This window comes from Pteropus vampyrus, unplaced genomic scaffold (assembly GCF_000151845.1).
Source record: "Pteropus vampyrus isolate Shadow unplaced genomic scaffold, Pvam_2.0 Scaffold79, whole genome shotgun sequence".
NCBI classification, from domain to species: Eukaryota; Metazoa; Chordata; class Mammalia; order Chiroptera; family Pteropodidae; genus Pteropus; species Pteropus vampyrus.
Genome location: NW_011888860.1, coordinates 1101718 through 1121513, shown reverse-complemented (window position 1 = coordinate 1121513; position 19796 = coordinate 1101718). Strand labels below are relative to the sequence as shown.

Below are 19796 nucleotides of genomic sequence, written 5' to 3'. Positions count from 1 at the left end.
CAGAGCTACATTTGAATGACTTTGCTTAAACTCTTTTTAATGCCAAGTTTTTTCTATAGTGTTTATTGCATTTCGTCAACTCTAAAATGCATCTCCCTCCCCGCCGCACACACAGTTTAAACATATCTGAAATTATAATGCATCTTATGAAGACTTAGAGTTGGTAAAAATATAGCATTCCTGTGATAATCCCCAAAAAACTAACATTAAATTAAGTGTTGTCTACCTTTTATTTTTCACAAAGTACAGGTGTTTTTTTAAAGGCAAGGGATGAATATTTTTCTGTTAAAAAAGCAAATCAGTAAGAACTCGGTACTTACCAAAGAAAGAATTTCGGATTCTAATACTGGAAGAAAACCTAATTTTTTGGGAGATGATTGCATATGATGATTCTGAGATTAGTAGCCCTGGGTTCTGATAAGCAGTGGTGCTGGCACTCAGAACAGTTCATGTGAGATCATGGACTAGCTTCCCGGGCGACTGATTCCAGAATCAGGCACTCTTATCCAAAGTCAGGTTCCCCTTCAGCAATCAACATCATAGGACTTGAAACTGAAATACTCTGTGCTATGCCCTCAGAATGATTTGTCAGCACCCGTTTATCTGTGAATGAGTTCAAGTCTACATTCATATATATATGTGGGGAAATAACATCTTTATAGAATTAATGCTGCAGAATGGGCAGGATTCTCCAAGCCACAAGGGGCTGGTTTTTATAGGCTTGTGTATTTGCAGAACTTCCATTTTAAAGGACCCCATAGGGGATAGTACACTAATCCTGAAATCAGTGGGCATATAGTTAATAAACATTTTCTGAGCATCTACTATGTGCCAGGCTCTGTGCTAAGTACTGAGTAATTAAGAGATGAAGACAGAAAGGATTGTATTTCTGACCTCAGAAAGCTGATGTAGTAGTCAAGGCAAACATTATGCAATAAAAGAGTAATGAGTGAGTTGAAGAAGTACAGGAAATTAAGGGAGTTTAAAATTGGAGGTCCTGACCTAATTGTTGGTGGGAAGGGCAACCAATAAGAAAGGCTTTTTGGAATTTAAGTGGTGTTTAAACTGAGATTTGAAGGAGAAGAAATGGTTTACTGGGCAAAGGGAGATTGGGGGCAGGTGGTAGTGACTGTACCAGCTGAGAAACAGCATTTGTGAGGGTCTCAACATGTGAGGGTGAGTGTCGGGTCCAAGGGGAAGTATGAACCATTTAATGGGCAAGGGGGTAGAGGAAGAGTGGCTTCAGATGGACAGATGTCTGTTATAAGAACATAGTCAAATTTCTGAAAGAATTTTAGTGACAATCTCAAACAGATGATTAGATTTTTTGTTTTTGTAGTTGACGTAAATGCTTTCTTCTCTATAGTGTTATTTCCCAAAGCTGGATCCCAAGTCCTATTTTCCTGCCAATCCTTTGAATTCACTCCAAATCTATGTTCTTAATTTCTCTAACCTACCTCCCACAGGGAGGTAATTAGCTTCTATGAGAGATTGTTTTCTTTAGCAAATGTGTTCTTTTTCTCTACTTTCTTGATGGCATCAGGGAAGGGTGATCATTGGCATGATTGCCCCCACCCAAAGGCCAGAATTTAAAAAGTAGATGGTTTAAATAGAACAGACAGAGGCCAGCTACTTAACCTTGCTTCTGCTTTTGGATCATTATGAGTTTCTCAGGCTTCAAATCTTAGTTGTATGTTGGTATTTTCTATCAAGAGTACTGCTGAGCTCAGGCACTTTGACCAGTAACTAAACTGACGGATTCAGAAATTCACACATGTATACGTACATACGCACATACAAATGGAACCCCAGTTCCATTGAGTTGGCCATCTCAAGCTTGCTGGTTTCTTAATCATGAATTAATTTGATATGGTCATTTTTTGAGTGGTCTCTTGAGTGTGAGGGCTGACTAGAGCTAGATAGATCTTTTTTCAACAGACCTAATACACACACGCACGCACACACACACACACGCACACGCATACATATACATATGTGTGTGTGTGTGTGTGTGTGTGTGTTATTGTGTGTATTTCATTCGTTCTCCCCATACAGAAGGAAAGAGAATCACTATGATTGATAGAAGGAAATTTGAACTTTTGGTGACTTCTTTGGCCAATCCTCGATCATCACCTACCTGATTTTTCTTAAGCCACGTGACATCTGCGCTCCTTTGTCAAGATGTGAGCATCAGAAGTCAGAAGGTAGAGATACTTAGGAAGGGTGAAGGGAAAACAATCATGGAGTTCCTGATGAAAACTCTAAGTAAAACAGTAAAACCTTTTGAGTGCTGACCCTTTCCTACTCATTCTAGTCTAGATTTTCATTCCAAGTGAGTTAATTAAGAAGTAGATATTGTTTAACCTGTACATTGAAAAGGCAAGTTGCTTTTGAAAAGGAGGAAAAGATAGGCCGCTTAAAACATTGTTTTCTATAGTAAAATGGCTCTTCATGTGTCTGAATTGTAGTCATTTAGTGAAGTCATAGATCTCTTAGAAACAAACTTCCCTGAAATTCCTAAAATTTACCAGAGGAGATATCATTCGGAAAATGACCTTCTCATCATTTTTTTTTCCCCAAGAAGGCAGACTATAACTCAAATAGGACTTACAGTGAGCTTCTTACAGTTGCACAACTCCTATGATCTACATAAAGGAAACTTACTGAAAAACAAATACACACAAAGGTCAAGCAAGTGAGTTGAAACAGATTCTCTTTTATTTAGTCAGGCACTAATAGGGACCTGTCATAAAACGACACCAGAATGCTGAAGGCAATCTCCAAAGGTAGGTTCTAAAGGTGACTTTTCTGCTTTTTCACCTGAAAATAGAAGAGATTTTTTTACATTACATATTACTTCTTACTATTTACTTGGTACTACATAACATTATTACACAGAGGGGAAAGGCCTATAATTTAATTTGACTCAAATGAGTAAACCTGCTAAGAATCCCCATATGAAAAATACTGTGGCAGGTACATAAAGTATAGACAGATGATTCAGACATGGTGCTTGCCCCAGAAGAATTTAAGAATGAAAGCTTAAGCATTTAGTTAAGAAGAAATACTAACAATAAACCAGGAGTAAATTAGAACAAGCAACATCATAACTCAAATATTTAATGATACTTTTGAAAATGCAGGAGTTAATAGATCTCTTTTTTCCTCTGTATCCAGATTTACCAGGGAGTAAACTCATCACCCTCTTATTTGGACTTCTTGCTTTTTTCTGATCTCTGATCCAGTTCAACAAAAGTACTAATTCAGATAAGGGGCCTGGTAATGTTGAGAACGTAGGCAAAAGTAACCCTGAAGTCCTTTGCAGTTTATAATGATTCCATGTATAATTCCCTTGGTGATATATGCTGAAGAACTTTCCAAAGAGACCTGGTGTCAGAGTAATTGGACCCAGCTCATACTTAGCCGGTTGCGGGTATTGTCAACCAGTGACTTCATAAAAAGGCATTCCTGTGGCTAAGGTGATCCTGAGGTCTGTTTTCTGGACCCAAGTGAACATACGTTCTGGAAAACTGGTTTTCATAGGTAATAATAACAGGTTTTCTCAGGGAGTTTGTGGCTCATCCCAAACTGGATGATTTCCCCTTTTAAAATTATTTCATTCACATGAGCAGATTTTCTAGAGCTAGTGGTTCCTTTGGCATCCTACTCTTGTTGCTAAGAAGTAACAGTAACAGAACAACCACATTGCTTTTATCAAGAATGACAAAAATTCTGTGTCCGCAAAATAACTGAGGTCCTTTTGAAACTAAGACCAAGGCCAGTAAAATACAAGGGACATCTTAAGGAATGAATGAAGTGGTTATGAAGATTCAGGCTGGAATGAAAGTTATTGAGGACTCAAGCATTTAAATCTAGGCATGTTAGTACCTGCTGATTTTGTTCATCTCCATTTGTGCAGTCAGTCACCAAGTGATTCTTAGAATCATAAAATGTTGGAAGTAGATGGAACCCTAGAGGCGATGATGAAAATAAATAATAATAACATTTACTGAGGGCTTACTATGTGCCAGGCACGTAAGAAGTCTCTTACTTGCATTATCTTTTCCACTTATATTGGCCTTATTTAATTCCTACAATAATTTTATAAAGGTGTTAGGCAAATAGGGAAAATAAGGTATAAAAGAAAATGCGTAACTTGCACAAGGCCACACAGTGCATGACAAAGCTGGCACACATACCTAGGTCAGTCAGTTTTTTTTTTTTTTTTTTTACAGTGACCTCTTTTTATTCGTGGGGAATGGCCTAATATAGGTAGAGAGATGGAGTCAATGATAAGGGTGAGCTTGGGAGCAACATGAGCTAAAGTGCACGTTCCTGTCCAGTTGGCGGGCAGGCGTAAGTAGGCATTGGTAACACAAAGAAAATAAGGATGATTTGTGGGATTTAAGCAAGTACCAGTAGGGCCAAAGGATCCTCGGAAAAAGGCATGTTCATTGTCTAGAGTTCACTGACTGGCCAGAGTCCTCAGGAGTTCTCTAATGCACGGGTTCAGTGAAAATGACAAAGAGACGTATTGAACATGCACTGTGAAGTAGAAACTGTGTATAGTTTAATGTGAAAATTAAAAAGTGTCATGGTGAGCACTATGTTGGCCTCCAGTTCTCCCTCACTAAGGAACTGGCTACAGCTCTTAACCAGGGTGACTAAGAGCGCTGTCAGTCAGATCTGATTCCACTCTGCTCTTGGAACTGTTCGTGCTCTAGAACAATCTGCTTGTGCTTCAGGTTTCAGTCATTCTGAGAATTAAAAAAAAATACCAACGCATTTGGTATTGGTATACCAAATACCAGACCCATTCACTGTGACTCTGACTTAGTCGGTTTGAGGAAGAGCCCAACCATCGGTACTTTTTGAAAACCCCATAGTTGAGTCTCATGCATGTCCGTGTGGACGACTGCTAGTTTATACTTTTGCTTATTAACTTGGTGACCGGCTGTGAATTGCTTTTTTGGGAGAGCATAATTTGTGTTCTCTAGTGGCTGTTTTTGTTTTTGTTTGTTTTTTTATGGTCCGAGAAGATAGATTGGGCCTTAAAAACCTTTAGCTTCTTGTAAGATGCTCACCCTTATCATTGCCACTGCTTGGTGCAGTCCTATCTGAGAGTAGATCTCCTGTTTACACCATCCTATACATGTTCCGTGAAGCACAACTACACATCCTCCCTGTAACACTGCTCAGACTATATGGTTTAATTGAGTTACACCTTTAGGTCTTATAGAGTGCAACAGGCTAGATGTTGGTGCAGCTTAAAGATCAAGGGAACATTTTTGTCTTATGACAACGCCTGCTATCTATATGTGATGTTCACTTAAAATACACACAGGCATAAATATATACATATTTTAGTTCCACTGTAGGTCTGGTGGGGGGATGTCTCAAAAATCTCTTCTGACCCTCCATTAGACACCAATAGGATGAGGTTAAGAGCTCGACTGAGACCAGTATCTTGATTCTAAACTGAGGAAACCAAGTCTGGGGCTTGAGAGAGTGGAGTCCCACAGAAACAGCCGGGCGTAGCACCAAGGCCCCTTGACGGTAATGGTCTTTCCTCTTTTCTCTGCTACCTAAAAAATGTCTTTTGTAGCTTTCCTGTTTATTCACACTACCACCTTCCTAGTCCTAGTCCTGACTTTATTCCTAAGTTATTGCAATAGCTATGGGAAGGAGTGGTGATGGAGGGACCTGGAAGAAATCACATCAAAATGCCAACAGGCTGAGTTTGAATGGTAGAGGTCTAGTTTTAATTTTACATTTGCTTCTCTGTGGTTTGTACATATTGTTTAATAAACAAATATTACTTTGCTAAAGGAAAACCAAAAATCATTAGTGGATTAGCCTTCTTACTGGTTTTGGAATGTATCTATTATGCAACCCATTCTATGGCTCCTAGCAGATTTGCCTTCCTAAAACATGTTTTTCTCCTGTCCTTATTCTCCTTATACCTCCCCGCTCCTTTTGCTATTAAGAAAAGTCCAAACTCCTGGAATCCAAAGGTCTCCTTAATCTAGCCCCACCCTTCTGCCTGTCCCCTTATCTCTACCACACCCAACACAATCTTCCTTTCTTTCCTGCCACCATCCTCCCTGTCGCTCACAGAACCAGGAGAACTCTATCCAGTTCCTTTGCTCCTGTTGTTCTGTGCATGGAGAGCCCTACACTCTGTCCTTTCCTCTTTACCTGCCCAAATGATATCGTTCTAGGTTCAGCGCAAGTACTTCCTCCTCTTGCTTACTTTTGTCACCTTTTATCTGTATCTGAGATGGCAAATAGGTTTCATGTTATGTATCAGGTTCAAGCGATTGAAAATATGTTGCATGGAGACTTCTGAGAGCCTGTGTTTGCTCAGAGGGAAAGAGTTCTGTGATTTGTAGTGGTTTCTGCCACAGGCACAAGAGGAAGAAATGACAATGTGTGTTTCATATTTTCCATTCAGACCTATAACCATTCTTTTAGTTAGACCTGTGATGTCCAATATGGTAGCCACTCGCTACATGTGGCTATTTAAACTTAGGCTAATTAAAATTAAATACAATTGAAATTTCACTTCCTTAGTTGCACTACCCACATTTCAAATGCTCAATAACCACATATGGCTACTGGCCACCATACTGCACAGCAAAGATAGAGAACCATTCTATCATTACAGAAACTTTTATTAGCCCTGTTTTAGCCAAATAGTTACATAGCAATGTAAGATAGAATATATTTGTTTTGTGTGGGCGCCCTGTTTTCTCAGTGGGACCAAAAGTTTTTTATGGGCAAGAATTCTCTTACACTTTTGTATCCCTAGAGCACTTAGCCAGTGCTGGGCATGTTGGAAATACTTTGTATTTGTTGAATTGAATGTTTAGTACTAATTTGGCAGTGTGCTATAAAGTAGAGTGGTAGAAAGAGAACTAATGCGGAAATCAAGAAACCAAGTTTCTGGCTCCGGCTCTTCTGCCAATTAGTATGTGACTTGGAATATATCATTTAACTGAAGTAGGTCATAATTTCCTCAAGTGTAAACAGTTCTAAACTAGGTTATATTAGAGGATTCTTCTAGACTTGGAATTTTGTGATACATATGGAGTGTTTACTTTTAAACAAAAATGCGCGCGCGCACACACACACACACACACACACACACACACACAAACATACACTCACAATAAAAATTAACAGGTTAAAAAATATTCTAGCTTATTTTAAATATCGTTCATCCAATTTCCCAAAGATATGACTGTCATTTGAGGGTTTAATTCTCTGTCAGATCTACAGCTAAATTCTTCTTCAAAGAGGGTCATAGCAAAGATGAGATGACTCCACAAGTAGAGAATGTCAGAGTTGGGCAAGTGTGCTGGCAAATTAGGTAGTTTTTGTCAGTGAGAAGGTGACGTAACATCTACCTAACGTTATGATACTATAGTCAACCAAACTGTATGCAGAAGTCACCAGCTGATGTGGCCCACCTCTTGCCATTGCTCTAAATGAGAGATAGCAAACTATGGCCTGCTCCGCTGTCTGTTTTTGTATGTTTTGTATGTAGCTGAGAATGGTTTTTACATTTTTTAGGGATAGTAAAAAGAAAGAAAAGAAAAAGAACAATATGTAACAGAAACTGTATGGCCCGCAAAGTCTAAAATATTTACTATCTGTCTCCATACTAATGACTAGTGACCTTCATGTACAGATCCAACCACTTTTCAAGGGCAAACACTTTCTGAAATGTCACCAGGGCTTGTGGTTCAAACATAATGAAATAAAACTCCATGCAACTGTGTTTTAGAGAAGCCAGAAGACAGGAAAGGCAACAGCCTGATGGGGAATAAGCCGGACCACTTGGCTCCATTACTTTCACATCTGAAACAGGCAGGGCACTTGACTCTGTTCTAAAGATAGAAAGTGAGTCCTTGGATCCCAAGTCTGTGTGTTCTGGTCTTGACTTTGGAAATTTGATGAGTCAATTTCTGGCGGTGTCCTCCTTAACGTTCAATATTCACAAGAATAAATTCTGAAGGCCCCTTGAAGGGGAAAGCTGTGACAATCCTTGGCCTCCTAAATTTATTGTCAGGAGGGAGCACAGGCTTGCATCTGTTTATTCTTTGTTTTCTTTTTCCTCCTGAGGACAATTCATTTCAGCCCTTGAGGGATCTAGATTGAGTGGGCACATTAAGGGCCTGAACTGGAGGGGCAGGCTCAGCCATTAGGGCAGGGCTGGGCCAGGAGCCTTGCCAGGTGGGCCTGAGGTGAACTGCAAAGTTGACAGTTTTAAAAGTAAAAAATAACTCTTTTACTTTTCCTTTGGAGATGACCCATGGCCAGGTGTTCCGCCTCTTGGGTTTCCCCAAACCCCCTTTCTACCTAGGCCTGTTCTCTAATCTTTCACCAAGTCTTGGTTTCTAAAATGCCCCTCTTCTATAATTATCTAATACTACAGTTTTGGCATCTTTTCTTTTCTGATTTATACTTGTTTCTCCTCCCCTTATTCCATTCTCTCCTATTAGGCTATTTTTCAAAGTTTGCAAAGATTTTTGCAAATTCCTTTTTAAAATTACCCTTGGCTTCTGTGTATATAACTGCCCTAAGTATAATCTAGTGTGCATCATCTAATAAAAATCCAAATTTACAAAGCGAAGATTTGAAAGGTTAATCTTCCCTTTGATAAAGAAATCTTTCCCATGTGAAAGACTAGTATCTCTCTCTGATTTATATGTCTGTCAATTTCTACATTACATTAAAGCCATTGGTAATTGGGGGAAGACCCCAAGTTATCTGCAATCGAGTCTATTTTTTTGTATCTGCAGATCATGTGACACAGTGAAGTACATACCCTTGCCCCCAAGCTGGATCATAAAAAATTTACTTTCCCTAGTTTGTTTACTGTCCAGCCTGAGCTCATTAACTATATCCAGTGGCCTAGGTCATTATCATACAAAAGACAGGGCCTTGGCTCACTTAAAACAATGGATGCATTTGCTTCATTTGGTACAGATTCCTCTGGAGAAATTCCCAGCTTATTCTCAAGGGTGATTCTAGCTCAGCACCAAGCTCCCAGTGGCTTCCAATTAATAGCGATGAGCAGTGCCCGTGTACCAGTGCTCCATTCTAGAATTCCAGGGCAAAACAATGCTGTTGTCATGTGTAGAGAAGCATCCATTAGGAAAGTCAGCTCCCAGTCAAAAAGCTGATGGCTAGTTCTGGATGGAATTCCCAGGCACACTGTACTTATAGCCTTGGTTTTCACCATTGCTCTGATAGCAGAACACACAGCTGTGAGACACACAGAGAGAAGATAAGCAATAGAAATTGATTTACTAAAATTTGAGATCCAAGTATGCAGAAAAACCCATCATCTTTGGGAATCTCCATTATTCGGAGTTCAGCGTGTGAGCCTAATAGTTACAAAGTGTAAGATTCTGGTGTCTGAGCAAGTGCGTTCCTATCTTGTCTTCCACCAATTAATAGCTTCACTGGACTTCTTTGGGTTTCTGTTTCCTCATTTGTAAAATAGGAATTGTAGTACTTGCCATATAGAATTTTGGAGATGATTGCAGAGGTAATACATGTAAATAATTTAGCATTGAGTCTGGTACAAAGTGGGTGCTAAATAAATGTTGTAATTAGTGTTTCAGCACAAATATGAGGAGTATGTCTAGTACAGTATTTCTCAAATGTTTGGGCTCAGCACATTTTATCGGGCAAATAAAATAAAGGATGGTCAATTAGATGTAAACTTCAGATAAGTAAAAAGTAATTTTTTAGTATAAGTATGTCTCAAATATTGTATGGATACTAATACTAAAATATTATTTGTTATCTATCTGAAATTCAAATTTAACTGGGTTCCTTGCATTTTTCTTTGCTAAATCTGTCATCCTTATCTTTATATTCTTAAAAGTTATTGAGGAACCCAAAGTACTCTTATTTATGAGGGTAGTATCTGTTGGTATTTATCAAATTAGAAATTCAAACTAAGAAGTTAAAAATATTTATTAACTTCTTCAAAAATAACAATAGTAAAATCTATTAACATAACGTTCTTATGGGAAAAAAAAACAACAACTATATTTCCAATTCCAAACAAAGTAAATGGCGAAAAGAGTGCATCATTTATATTTTTGCAAATCTTTTTTTTCCCTCAAATCTCTTTAATGGCTGGCTTGATAGAAGTCAGCTGCGTTTTTATATTTGCTTTGCCTTCAATCTATTGCGATATGTTATTATCATCAACGTACAGAAAGAAAATTTAGCTTCACAAAGATATATAGTTGGAAAAGGGAGGAGTATTTATTAGTAGCCTTTTCAGTTAATTGTGAACATTCTTTGATACTAAACCCAAATTCTACAAAAGATAGTTTCTTAAAGGTTATTTTCATTGTGGAATCTAAAACCATAGCAATAAACTTTTTATACTCTGTTACATTAAAACCCCCTGGTTTATCTTGTTCTTTGAATAGATCTTTGACCCACGCAGGATTCTATAACACCATAAATTGGTCATTTGGAAAATATTGGTTTACTGAGTTGCGAAGATCTTCCAAATACTGACATATTTCCTTATACAATATTAAAAAATCACATTTGTTAATATCGTAACTAATCTCATTAGAAAAGCCTTAAACTATTGGCAAGCTATCAAGCTCATGATGGTGAGTACAAGTTCTCCACAATTTTAACTTTTGCTTGAAAGTTTGAATTTTATTATTGATAACAAATACTATCAGTTTTGTTCTTTGACGTGACGAGCATACTTTATTTTTCTAGAAAATGTCTGCCAAATACTCAAGTCTGAATCACCATAGTTTGCCATTCGTTCCTTTAAGCAAAAAAAGTGTTTTATGACAAAGCAGCTATAGTTCACTATGTAACTCAAATAATCCCACAAATGATTTTCCTTGAGACTGTCTATCATCATCATTTGGTATGTAGCAGGACTGCTTTATGCATACTTCCCATTTCATCACACAGAATATTAAAAAGATATGTATTCAAGAGTCAAGATATAATAAAATTAACATTTTCTGCTTCTTTAAGTACATTCTTAAGGAAAACTGGTTCTTAAAAAATACAATAAAAACCTTTGCATGTCCAGTGTTGAAAAATACTGATTCTTAGTACAGTTTTGTGCCACTGCCTTATTTTGTGCTGAGGTGCCAGCAGTTTACTCACTGTTGCCTCTTCATCATTAGTGCAAACGTCACTGTAGTAAAAAAGGCAAAAATATTAGAATTATTATGATAATAGTTATGGCCTTTTGCAGACCTCTGAAAGAAGTCTTAAGGTCTCCCAGGGGGTCCAAGGACGTCACTTTGAGAACTGCTGGTCTAGCAGATGAAGTCCCAGTGAAAGACAGTGCTGGACAGTGTAGATTCGTCATGTGTTTCCCATGCCTTTCCAGCCTCTTCTTTCTTGTGCAATTTGGGAAAACATGAAGGGCTATTGAGAGATTGTTTAGGATCTGGGTTTAGGCTGAAGTGGGTGATGAACAGTTTCTGAGACACCACCCCCCGCCCCCCCCCCCCCCCCCCCCCCCCCCCCCCGCCACACACACACACACAGTAGGCTCTCTGAAGCTCTCTCTAGAGAACTGAAGTGGCTTGAGTGATTCAGGGACATGCCAAGGCCTTTGGCAGATTCTGGGAGACTTAGCAGCTCCAAATAAAATCTTTACCTCCTGCTGATTCCTCTTCTCCTATCTCCTAGTGTCCAGAGGTGATCAAAACCCCTTTCAAGATCTGGAACCATTCTGTAGACTGGCTTTATGCTAGACTCAAGGATATCCAAGCTAGAAGTAGGCCCCTACTGACAGAGACTCAGGAATAGGCCCAAGGTGATAGAGTGGCACTTTCCACATGCTAGTTATTCTGTCCTGTCAGAACTCTGCAGGTAAAAATTCCAGGGGTATGCCTTCACACTGGCATACCCAAAACAATAGAGCAAATACGCAACTTAGAACTGTATGACTGGAACTGGGAAAATGCTATTATAAGACATTCACACTGTATAGAAGGTGCAGTTCTTTCTTAGGGCCACACGATTTAGTCTGAGCTGCATGAGATGTAATATTTGAATACAATAGCACCCCAAGTGCTATATATAACACAGAACATTTTAACACTATTTACAATATTTAAAGCCAAACATCAAATTTATAGCCACAGAAAAAATGAAAATAAAGGCTTAACTGAAATGGGCGAATTCGTATTGCCTATTAATAGACTTGTTACAGATTTCAAAGTGAACAGGACAGATTGTCTTTGGGATAAGAAGAAAAGGTGCGGAAAGGTGGTGAGGAGGCCAAGGAAAACGAGTAGAGTGGAAGAACAGGGCCAAACAGGTTCTGAGCATGGATTGGCAGAAAGCATGTAGGTGGCTCTTGATTTGGATGATAGACAGGTCCCTAGAGAGAACAGGCTACAGCGTGCTTGTGGCAGGAGAGTGCAGCTCAAGCAAAGGGCAAGGACTCAGATTGGGAGCAGTTCTGTTGTTATTAGCCGCCTGTGCACCCTTGAGCAGCCTTTTTGAATCTATCACCTCCTCTATCTGATTAAATTAAATGAGATGTCATATATCAAGTACTGGGTAATTGTTGACATTTGATAAATGATGCTTGTTTTACGGTGTGGCATGATAGCTTATTTGCTATCTCATCTTTATAACCCACTTTTCTCATCCTCTTTTGAATAAAACAAAACAAAAAAGCAAAGCAACTACATCTAAAGCCTAAACTCTCAGGCCCCCGCCAACACCTGGTGATCCAGTGAGGAGCCGCCTTAGGTTATACTATGTCTTCACATTTTTTGTCAAAATTCAAATATGCGCTTTAACCTTAAGCACTGGACTCCATGCTAAAGGGTGTAGAAGTGGATGATCTGGTGGCCTAGACAGCAGATGATGTTGATGGACACACAAATACGAGACCCAAGAGAGGCACTCAGAAGGAAAGACTTCTAAGAAGTGATAATTGTCCTCAGTCCTGCAGGTGTCACTTTTGGAGATGTGTTCCTATTGGGTTTGCCTATAGAAGGGCACACGGGGAGAGCACTAGCCAGAAGGTGGGTCATAGGGGTCAAGGGAGATAGATCCTAAAAGCAGGATAGAAGTGGACCAGCCCAGAGGGAAGAAGGAAGGAGATGAGAAGAGTCATCCGAGAGGAAAATATGCCACAGTTGGGGAGAATCAGATCAGGTAGGGACTGCAAGACACTGAGAAGAGGTACACTGAGGGCAGGGAGTGGGTCAGCATGTGAGTGGCAGCAGGGAAATCTTGGCCTGTCAGGAAAGCTGAGCTTCTGTCCCAGTGTGGGCTGGAGGTCAGGGAGGCCCCCTCACCAGACCCTGAGAGGCAGATAAACAGGTTGTTTAGGATCCCATCCAAGACAGATTAGACAATCAGACTAAATTGAAGACAGTTGTCGGGAGTCACAGCACTAACCTGAGACATCTGTAAAAGAGGAAATCGAACATAAAATGAGACCTATAGAGATAGGGTAGGGGGACATAAGAATTACAGCATGCCTTAAGATGTTTTGAAAATGCGAAGGACTGCTCTGTGCCTTTTTCTGGGCTCTCAGATTGGGAGAGCTGTCAGTTCTTTGGGATGTCTTCCCTGCTAGGGGGTGGGGACAAGAGAATGGATTTTTTTTACTTGCCTAACCTGGCCTTGTGTGTGATTCTGAAGCTAAAGTCAATTCCTCCTTCTCTAGATAGCCTTGGTCTCCTTTTAGCAAGTAGGTTTGATGGTTGCTAAATAATTCTACTTTCTCATTTCTCAGACCCTCCTACACAGAGCTCCAAGAGCAGGTAAGTATGTACTGCCCACATGGGCTCCAGACTCTAGAAAGCTTTGTTTGTAGTTTCTGTAAAACCAGGCAGACATCCGTAGGCACCCTCTCTTTCTTTTGTTAACCCTGGTGGTACCAAGAGGCACCTGACATTCTGAGTATGCTAATAATTCGGTGCCAGCAAGTTTGTTATACTCCAGTTGTAATTGTTAACTTGAATGGAATGCAAAACTTCTGGTTTAGAGCAGAGTTAGTTTTTAACTGTGAATTTACTTGAGGGATATGGAAAATGGGGAGTATATTTTGTTTATTGTGGAAGGCAGTTTATGAAAAGCTCTTCTGAATTACACTTGCTCTGATAAATAGGAATATATGGTACATGTATAGTTACTACTGTTTCTGCAGACTCACAAGCGAACTCTACCCTTTATTAACTCTTGCATTTGACACTTTCTCAGTGTGGCAAGCCAAGACCTGATCTGGGATTAGAACAATGAGCTTATCATAAAGCTGCTTTAAAAAAAAAAAAAAAAAAAAAAAAAAAAAAAAACAACCTCAAATGCTTCTGGTGTCCAGATTTACTTCTTCAAGCCCTTCTTGCTTGCCCACCTCCACCCCTCGAAAGTTTGGGACTTTTTTTTCCTCCTTAAGGGGAAGTGTGGAAATAGAGCCCAGCCTGTTCATTTGCATTATTGTCCATCACACGCTGTCTTTTCGAACATTATATTGTGTTCACTCAATGGTGTTTGCTCTGAGGGTGGGACACAAGACTGTTTAGTGTCTTGTAAAACATTTACCAAAAGCACTGAGCCATGGTTCTGAAGGGCATTCCGTTGCCAGAGTGTGGGAGGAGAGAGCGAGCTGTGGAAGGAGAGCTCCAGGTGTTTGCCAGGTACTCGTTTCATACTTTAGTATTTAGAAATGTTCAAAATTTCAGACTACATATGATTCTGGTCCCCTAGAAGGGGCAGGGACGGTAAGGGGAGGGAAGGAGCAAAAGTAATTTCTTCACAAACTGTGTTTTTCAGTGGCTCAGAGTACCCAGATAATTGTAATCTTTGGTTTCAGTCAAATGTTGTTTTCAGATGCTGTTTTACGAAAGGGACGTGCATGTCTTAGAGGTGGAGGAGGTAAAATCTACTTGTGCTTGAGGTTTTCCAATGGTCTGATTCAGAGGATAACGTTTGCTTAGCAAAGAATTCAGAACCAGGTGTTGTGTTTCTAGGAGGCAACGTGTAACCTTGTGATTTGCACTTCAGTATGCCTCGTGACTCATTCCATTAAAAGCTTTTGCTAAATGGTGGCTCTGGTTTCATGAAAATACTTTTAAACTTTCTTTCCTCCCCTCATTCCATTCTGTTAAATTTTGACTAGATAACAAATTAAAAGTCAGCTTAGAAAACTGCTTCTTATCCTCAAAACTGTGAAAGACTTTATACACTGGTCAAGAAACTAATGACTAAATACTTCTTGGGAATACTAAGTATTTATATTCTAGCTTATTTTGCTGTAAAAAATATGAACATATATGATAAAACTAGAGCCTTAATCAAATGTTGACATTCGATCAATTGTAGTAATGATACCCGGGACCATGTTATTAGTGGCTAAAACTTAAACAGCAAATAGGAAAATCTAGTAAAAGAATAGCTCCAAAAGATTTCTGTAATCGTCAGTTCTTGGAAAAAGGAGCTGCAGTATAATATATGCAGTGTAACAAACGTGGAATCTTTGGCCTTTTTACTATCTTATGTCAGGAAATGTAAGTATGAGGACAGTGCTAAAGTTTAAGAGTCCATTGATTATGAAAGAACGCGGTTTTGGTACATTTTTGCCCAGTGACACTGGCAGTAAAACGCCAACAGTCTTTCTTCTGACAAGTTCTCCGTTATTATAAAATGGCTGGAAGAAGTGATTGTTTTAAAATTGGAGGAAACTTCCTTCATGGGAAAATGTGGCTTTGTGTATTTAGGCAAATAGGACTAAATTTAACAAACTGTGAAGGTCAGAAAACTTTGAGTACACCTGAGGGACAGCAGATTTGATTACGTGAATATGCGTATCCGAAAATTGAGTTTATTTCACTACCCTGACCACTGAAAGTTTATGTCACTTTAGACAAGTAAATTAACTTTTTCTTACCTCCAAGATTTTGAGGCAAGAATACTTGTTTTCTACTTCTACTTGTCTGTCTCATAGACGTACTTAGATTGCTTAAGTCTGCCAAACTTTTGACCTTGTGTGATACCACATAAATCCAACATACAGACCCTGGCCAGAGAAGGAGCCCATGCCTTAATTCCACTGTCTCTAAAGGAGACTGATATCATTTTAAGTCCATTTTAAGTTTCAAATTTTATCAGAGAAACAGAAAGACTCTAGAAAAAAGGTCTAAAAATAAGTAATTTCCAGATACTTGTTATTCTTCATTTCCCTTTATTTCACCGGCACAATCCTTACTTGGTGCCATTTCTTTGTTTAGCTTTTTCAGATTTCAAGTCTTAGAGATCAATATGGAATTGAAAGACCACCTAAAGCTATATTTATACCTCTTGTTAGGAATTCTTTTTTTTAAAACAGTTTATTTATTTTTTTAGGCAAGGCAACTGTTGATTGACCTCACAGATTGCAAGGACTTTGTTAGCTTAAAATCCCTTATTTTTTTATTTTTTACACCTACAGTACCTGGTCTTCCTAGGTGGTCTCCCATCCACGTACTAACCAGGCCCGACACTGCTTAGCTTCCAAGATTAGACGGAATTGGGCTTGTTCGGGGTAGCATGGCCATAGACTCTTATTAGGAATTCTTAAAGTTACACGATGCTTTGTTGATGGATCAAGTCATACAACAAATTAAGCCCTGAATAACTTGGCCCCTATCTCTGGCATTTTAAACTTTGCTGCTGTTACATATGATACAGTGATAATGCTTCTATACCAGGCTGGTTTAATAAGGCATATAATTGAGTAAAGTCTCTCTATAGAGGTTGTTGTCATCTGTTCCTTCTGTCCTTTAGACTTCGAAGTCTCAATTTGTAATACACCATGAAGGTGAACTCTCTGGGGACAATAATGGGCCAAAATTGGGTGGTGGTTTGCAACATGCAGTAATGCCCACGGAGTCAGGGCAGTTGAGGCTTGGACAGAGCTGTCATGCAAAGTCATGGATGGGTGACAATCTTTCAAGGTAATGTTGATGACTGTGTCAGAAAAGTCACCTTCATGTGAGCTTTGGGTCAGAACTATGCAGGCAAAATGGAGGTATCATCATAAAGACTTGAGCTATTTTTGGCTGGTTTTGTTTTAGTAGGATATGAATATGTATGGGTTAGCCAAGTGATAACTAAAAATTCTTCACTTATCTAGTCACCTAAGGTTTTAAGTAAGGCAGAAAACGGTGCTCACAGGAGCCAAAATTAATGCCTTTAATTCAATCCGGGTGCCTACTGACTCTTGGTTTAGACACCCTTCAATAAAATTCCTGGTTTCCAAGTGCACAATACATCAGAACTCTTCTCCTCTTTGTTGGCTAATGATCATTCACTCATGCATGATTCATTCATTCGACAAATATTTAGAACTCACTCAGGGCTCAAATCTCATCTCCCAATTCTTAAATGTCACTACTTCAAGGCGACCTTTCCAAACCCTCTAAATTAGGTTTAATACTTTCCCCTTTAAGACAGTCACCACACTTGTTTTATACTTGCCTCCTCTGCTAAAATGTAAGTCCTCTTGGTCATGGATCACGAATGTGTCATTCATCACTGTATCTCCAGTGCTTAGTGCATACTATAAGTATTCAAAAAATATGTGCCAAGTATGTGAATAAATGAATGAAAGAAAGCAAATGAGAAGGCCGAGGTGGTAAGAAGCAGGCATGCAACAGTGAAAAATAGCCTCAGATAACAGGGAAGGGGGAAAAACTGCTATTATCCAGATTAGAAACAATGGCCCCTACAGCCATCACTCTATCACCATAGATTATCTTTGGCTGTTCCTGAACTTGATAAAAATGGAATCATACAGTATGTGCTTTTTTCGTGTTTGGCTTCTTTCACTCAACATTATGCCTGAAATATTCATCCACATTGTTTCATGTAGCTATAGTTTATTCTTTCATAGCTACATAGTATTCCTTTGTAGGAATGGACAATTTAATAAGTTTGGGGGGAATTAAAAACATGACTGTATGAGCTGAAAATCATTCCCTGTGTGTGCCAGCTCTTTCAAGTTAAATGACCTCATAAAGGGTGGGCTGGAAATGTTATCACCTAGAAGGATAGAAGGAGAGGAATCTATTTCTGGGAGAGTATTTGCTAAGTGCTCGGTATGGGCTGTTTATTTGACTGAAACCATTGCCCCTGGAGGCGACTACCACTGTTTCGCAGATGAGAAACTGAGCCTGAGGAAAGATTCATGACTTCACAACTGGGCTGAACTAAACACGCAAGTTGTTAGTTATAGCAGAGAGCAATCCAGTCCTGGCAAAGATGATGCCGGATGGCTGCTGAGGCTGTGCCACTTCGTTAATGGAGACTCGGCTTTTATACAGTAGTACAGACTTGTGGGCCTTCTGTCAGAAAGTTGGCCATTGACCTGACATTTTTTAGGTCATTTCTCTCTCTTTCCTTTCAAAATTTGTTTTATTTTGAAAAGAAGACTCGTGTATTTTTCATTCTCATCTTTATTTTTTTAGCTTATGAGTAATTTATTTTTAAGTTCACATGGTATATTCTAAGATCTGTATTTAGCAATTCTTGAGGTTTTTCTTTTTAAAGATCAGGTTTTAATATCTATGTGTAAAGAAGTATTCAATCACCATAAGAAAGGCAGGTGAATTGCAAGTCAGAATTGCTGAGAAGTTTTCTGGGAGGCAAAGTTCACGTCTTTCAAAGTGGAGTTTGAAATGCTTCAAGTTCTAACTCACAGAAGGCTATAAATACTGACCCAGTGGGTATCTAATTCTCTTACTCAACTGAACATCTAAGAAATGAACAAAGTTTCTAAATTTCCGTCTCATTATTACCTTCTTCGATTTTCCATCGTACAAATATTACATTCACAAATGTTCCATTCTTACTTCAAAAGTTACTGGAGACTTTTCAGAATGTCCTTCGTTTTGAGTAACAAAAGAGAGCATATTATATACTCTTTAGATTTCTTTCTAGTTGTGATCGAAAGAACGTTTTTATCTTTGCATTAATATCACAAGGCACATCACTGTGGTCAGGTCATCACTTCAGTGAGACTGCCCGTAAGCCGATTAGCCCACTCTTTGCCCAATGGAAGACAAGAAAATACCCTGATAGTGTCTCAGTCAAATATTTTAACTCACTTCTAGAAAGAGCAAGAGATGTCCACATTCTTTGCTTCAAAAGCTTTATTATTTTCACAGTTAGTAGAAAGGCCCTTTCATATGGGACATTTGAAAGCAATCTTCAAAGATTTGATTTGATTCTTTTTAACATTATGAACAACCACAGGAACAATATCTTGTATTTGTATAACTTTAAAAATATTTTCTTAAACAATTTTTATGGTTACTTAAAAAAAAAATTCTGAGGTATTAAGTATACCTGTTTCATATATGAGAAAGCTGAAATAAAGAAGCTTTCTCCATATGGCATTTACTTTTTCCTCAAATTTACCAATCTCTTGTTGTACTCTTAGGATTAATTGAAACAATGTTCAGTAAGTGAATGTGTCTGACACATCCTGGGTGTCCATTGGATCTTAGCTTACCTTCCCCTCAGGATTCCCTGGAAAGAAGTTTGCACATGTGAATGCAAATGGACTGTAACTTAATAGTGGATTCAAAAGATTGAATGCTGTCATGTGTGACTTTTTTTCTTTAAAAATTATGAAACCTCAACATTTAAATTAGCCATTGTTGAAGTAAGTGCTATCTCTAGGTCAATCACAAATGCAAATTTGGACTCTGAGTAGAAACAAAGGCTTCCATTATCCTTTTCTAGTAAAATGGCTTATTATTGTAAAACTATAAGAA

General features: G+C 38.8%; 1 protein-coding gene and 1 pseudogene across 18 annotated transcripts in view; one reads left to right on the top strand and one right to left on the bottom strand.

The window, feature by feature from the left end:
• Positions 1-19796, top strand: part of RBM47 (RNA binding motif protein 47) — a 142952-nt gene that overhangs the window by 56040 nt on the left and 67116 nt on the right. The window contains exon 1 of one of the 18 annotated variants that reach the window (XM_023532189.1): positions 13697-13805. The exons of 14 other annotated variants lie outside the window; for them this stretch is intronic. Coding sequence is in view for 1 of the 4 variants with exons in the window: in XM_023532181.1 (XP_023387949.1) it covers positions 14599-14678 (80 nt within the window). In the remaining 3 variants the exon portion in view is untranslated. Of the gene's footprint in view, positions 1-13696; positions 13806-14541; positions 14679-19796 lie in introns of those variants that run through there. 3 more of the 18 variants (XM_023532181.1, XM_023532183.1, XM_011362764.2) reach the window with 3 other exon arrangements.
• Positions 16460-16578, bottom strand: LOC111741562 (annotated as a pseudogene).